This window comes from Sinocyclocheilus rhinocerous, unplaced genomic scaffold (genome assembly GCF_001515625.1).
Source record: "Sinocyclocheilus rhinocerous isolate Xijiao unplaced genomic scaffold, SAMN03320098_v1.1 scaffold3501, whole genome shotgun sequence".
Taxonomy (NCBI): domain Eukaryota; kingdom Metazoa; phylum Chordata; class Actinopteri; order Cypriniformes; family Cyprinidae; genus Sinocyclocheilus; species Sinocyclocheilus rhinocerous.
In genome coordinates, this window is record NW_015658768.1 from 39,641 (window position 1) to 45,067 (window position 5,427).

General features: G+C 34.2%; 1 protein-coding gene across 1 annotated transcript in view; it reads right to left on the bottom strand.

Moving 5' to 3' along the window:
- The window catches only part of LOC107723026 (actin filament-associated protein 1-like 2), a gene marked incomplete at its 3' end in the record, with an annotated part of 34,068 nt that extends 31,673 nt beyond the window's left edge, over window positions 1–2,395 (bottom strand). Inside the window, exon 1 of the mRNA XM_016531530.1 lies at window positions 2,167–2,395. Coding sequence (XP_016387016.1) covers window positions 2,167–2,182 — 16 coding nt within the window. The remainder of the gene's footprint in view (window positions 1–2,166) is intronic.
- Window positions 2,396–5,427: the final 3,032 nt, after the last annotated feature.

Genomic DNA, 5,427 nt, shown 5'->3' on the forward strand with positions numbered 1-5,427 from the left:
CGATATGAGTAATTTTATTTCACGGTAACAATATATATCTCAATATATATATATATATATATATATATATATTTAAATTATTGACAATATTCAGTACATATTTACAGTATGTATTTGTTCTGAAAATAAAAAAATCAAGACATATTTTCCACACAGATTTTTCTTGATAAATCTAAAGATCATACTTAGTTTTTATGCACCAAAATAACCACAAACAACATTTACCTACATACAGTTGTGTTCAAAAGTTTTTTTCTTTTCTTTAATGGCTGCTGAAAATTCAGCTTTGTCATAAAAGGAATAAATTAAATTTTTTAATATATTACAGTATAAATCATTTTTCACAATATTACTCTTTTACTGTATTTTTTTTATCAAAAAATGCAGCCTTGATGAACATAAGTAATTTTTTCCAAAAACATAAAACAAATCTTACCTACCCCAAACTTTTGAACAGTAGTGTATATTTTTATTGAAACAAAAAAAGTAAAAACACAACAGAGCGGTTGTGACTTTATATCCCCTAATTGCAACTTTATTTCTTTCAATTGTGACTTCAAATCTCACAGAGTGACATTTATTTGCATAAAATTAGAATATTGAAAGCATTCTCACTTCATCTTGCAGACCCTCGACTACAGTAATTGACAGATCACATGACCTCCACTTTCTTAATTCCCATTGATAGTCGCTGTTCATTGCTATGCACTTTCTAAAGTTACACAAATATTAATTCAACTTAATTTAACTTTTTGCGCTCTAGCAGTTAATAAACAAAATGGCATGCATCTTGAGGAAGAACACTGGAGCCGGATATGTTATGATATATTCTCAGTCTGGTTTTCTTCTGATTCTTAGTTTAAGGACAACAGAGAGTCTTCAGAAATACTCCGACTTTCTGAGCCTTGGTGCTCAAGTGGAATACACAGGTTTGAATCTGCTTGCAACAATTCTGAGTCCTGTATCCCCCTTTCTTCCTGTCATATCTCTCACCCTAGCCATCCATTACCGGACATGCAAACATCCAACTGTCAACAGTTTTTTCTTTTAAATGATTAACTGAAAAATATTTTTTAAAAACCTGATTAACTAAAATGATTCAAACTTAACCGTGTTGTTTAATTTTATATCAGGAAACACAATCATTTTGAATATTTAGCCAATTTTGCATATAGCTTCCAACTCTGATTGTGATTATGGAAAATGTCAAGAAAAAAAGTGCATAGAAGCTGAACAGTAATATTATCTATGATTTCAGTTTTGTTTCTCAACATGGTTTTTGTTTTCAGAAACAGAAAGGAGTTTGGAAGGCGGAGGAGCAGCTGTCAGACTTCACACTACACCGCCGCTGGTGAAATTAGCACTGCTCTCTGACCTTTACTTAAACAAACCGAGAAACTCGCGCCTCTCCTGAGATTTGGTTTGTGGCGACCGGCTGATTGGGGAAAATGAAGGACTATTATTGACATTCCAGAACAATGATGAAATCTACAAGGCTACAACAACAATAACTGCAATTACGAGAATTCAGCACTCAAATATTCAACACCTTTCTGTCTTTTTGAGTTATGAACGAGTTGCTAAGATGTGTTTAGAAATGGATGATCTTTTACAGGGGTGATGTAGGTTAGCAGAAGGTTGTAGGTTCGAATCCCAGTGGCACTGATTCAAGACATTCAGGCACTGTAAGTCACTTTGAATAAAACACTCAACTGCATTAATAAATGTTAATGAAACTGGAGACTTGTGACTTATGACTAAAAGAGACAAAACTGGTATAAAAACTATGATTACTAGCCCAGTTAGTGATTACTAACTAGTGGTTTTATCCAAGTGACTCACAGGGACAGTCAGCGACTTAAGATAGAGTATCTTGCTCAATGGCTCAAAATGACAGCCTGTAAAACACCCCTTCTGAGATTCAAACCAACTACCTCACGAGTTTTAACCACTTCGTCTCAGCACTCCAACTCGTTAACACACACACACACACACACACACTCACTCACTCACTCACTCTCTCACTCACTCAAAGTTGTTTCTTATGGAAAATGTCTGTGTAGATGATATGAAGACCATCTAATGTGGCCCATATGAAGCTGTAACTGGAGCACTGCACTCAGACTCTCCTACAGACTATAGACTGATGTGAAAACCCTGAAATACCTTTCTGCTTGTCCATCGCTGGAAATGCTCAAAGCGTCCAAGTGAAATGTTCTCGTCCGCTTCCAGAGTTCATCGCTGAGTCTGTTCCTGGATGTGAAAACGAATTTAAAGTGGCTTTCAGTTCAATTCGAAGTGAATTAGGAGAGAGTTGCGGGTCAGGCGACAGACAAACGAAGATAACAGCGAAACTGTCCAAAAAAGCGGCTACATTGCCAACATCTCCTCCACATCTCTGTGTATCACTGGACTCTCCGCCTCCAGACGCGCTTCTGAAAGCCGCCACTGTACAGCAGCTCCACAGCGCCACCCCGCGGGCAACAGAGATTACAAAACAAACAAAATCTGCATGTGTAGAAGTAGCTCGCAGTGATTAATCTGGGTGATTTATTTACCTGGGTGAGGCAGTAAATGTTTATTTCATTTATAAAGGAAAATTAAAAAAGCTTTCATTTGGCACAATACCAACATGACACAATATTTAGATTACCGTAAGAATACATAGACCCTGGTGACACAGTGATGGAAAAATATAAGTTGGAGGAACATTTATATTTCAGCAGTGTTGGGTGTAGTAACGCATTACAAGTAACGCGAGGTATGTAATCAGATTACTTTTCCAAGTAACATAAAGTAACGCTTTTAAATTTACAAGAAAATATGAGTTACTTTGTTTTCCCATTTATTCACTGACACCTCTCCTGTCCCTGTGTTGAGAGAAATTGGGAGTGAGGCACTTCCTTCAGGCAGAGGCTTATTAATTTCACTTTTGGTGTGAAAGGGTATTTACAGTTGCCAAAAATGTAACTTTCTGATTTTTTGTTATTAATAATAAATAAGCAAGCCCAGCTCAGGTGACAAAAAGTAACACAAAAGTAACTAAATGCATTACTTTTTATAAAAAGTAACTAAGTAATGCAATTAGTTACTTTTTGGGAGTAACACAATATTTAAAGTAATATATATACACACACACACACACACACACACACACACACATATATATATATATATATATATATACAGTGCATTCAGAAAGTATTCAGACCCCCTTCACTTTTTTCAATTTTGTTAAGTTGCAGCCTGATACTACAATCGTTTAAATTATTTTTTTCCCTCTTTAATCTACACTCAGTAGTACCCCATAATGACAAAAGTGAAAACAGAATTTTAGAAATGTCTGTAAGTTCATTAAAAAGAACAATACTGAAACATCACATTTACCAAGTATTCAGACCCTTTGCAACAAATTTAGCTCAGGCGCCTCCCATTTCTCTTGATCGTTGCTGAGATGTTTCTACACCTTGATTTGAGTCCATCTGTGGTAAAATAAATTGAATGGACATGATTTGGAAAGGCACACACCTCTGAATACTTTCTGAATGCACTGTGTATATATACTGTTTATAACACGTTCTGTCATGAAACTCTAGATGGCGCAGGCTGATGGGTCCTTAATGTAACTGATGATATTCTTAGCATTAAACGACTTGTCACAAGCTGATTGGTTCATGTTGCATACGCAGCCAATGAGCTTGCTGCTTAACATTTAAATGGCTGATTAGTATTCACTTGAGCATTGCAGCGCGCTTTCAGAGTTCCTCTGAAACCCTCCACCTTCCCCAGCTCCACCTGTATAGATCTGCTACGGGTTATTTATATGCTATTTGTGCAGCAGCAGTATGTCTTAAATACTCACAGCACCATATTGGCTTATGTATTGGCAGTAGCAAGTTCCTGTACTTGCTTGCAGCAGCAGCAATAATCTACAGCACCAGCAATTCAGCAGCAGCGTAGCAGATCTATTCCGCCAAGACCAAATACATTAACTGTCATATACATCACCATGCTAAAATCTTCAGAGTTCTCATGACAGAAATATATATATATATATTTTAAAAGTAAATTTCTCTAACACTGTATTCAGTTAATTTGCGTTAATTCAGAAAACGTTTGCATTAAATAACGTTCATTTGCAAAGAATTAAAAATATTCTGCTTTTGCATCTCCAGCAGCTAAAAAATAATTAAATACTTTACATACATGAAATGCTTACATTATATTCATTCTAAGCTGATCAAAAATATTTGTAGGGCATATTCAGTAGTTTCTTCAATTTAAGCTTAATCACATTTTCAATTAGTAAAAAGCAGACACAAAATGCTGTTAAAATCATAAACTTTATTGAACTGAATATTCATTCAAATTATGTTAAAATCATTAGTGAACCACTAACAAATCAAAATAATGAAACAGCACTACCACTGCAATTAATAATAATAAAATCATAACAATACACTCACTTTAATAAATCCATTTTATTTTTCCCCCATTCATCACACTTTCACATAAAAAAACAAAGAAGAAAACCACTACTCATGAAGTAGAGAAAAATGAATAAATGTTAATATTTAGAACATTTTTCACATGAAAATTGTCAGATGCATGTACATGTGTTAAAAGAGCATATTTTCTTATTGTGAAAACATTCATCCTTTTAGGTGTGTAAGAGTGAATCAAGTGCTTTAGGATGTAGTAATGAGTGCCTTGCTGCAAAATATTCCAAGCAAAATGTTTTTCATAAAGAAGGCCTGACGTCTGAAGCCACAAATATTTTCAGACCAGAAAAATACAACTTTAAGCTGCCACTGGAAAAAGTCAAGACTGATAAGTAGCATAATTTCATGATTATTGTGTATTTTGATGATCATTTGATCATTGTGATGAGTTTGTGCCCCTTCAATCACACAAGAAAACATTTTAAACAGCAAATAATACTATGGGTTTGTTAATATGCATTTCTCTCACCAGTAGAGTCACATATTTCCTTTTGAGCAGTACTTCTACAAAAATGAATTTGGAATGTCTATTTTTGTACTTCTACTGTACATTCTCAAGTTGATATATGTGTTGCTTTTTAGTGATTGTTTTGTTCTTATTACATTTCTGTTCTGTTTTGTTAGGTACAAACTCTGGATATAAAGCATGCACTCTATCCAAGCACTTAATTTGGTAATTGAAGCAATAAAAGCACAGAAGTGAATATTTAATACTGACGTGGGCAAGAGGAATATATGAACTACGGGGTTGTGTGTCATTCAGAACACACTTGAGAATGCCTTTCAAATTACACTTTTCATTTTAAAATGCAGAATTAAAATGATATAAAAATCATATGACTGCTTTTATGCATTCTATATTATCATTCCATAATAATATTGATTTAATTCATTCATTTATTTTATATATATATATATATATATA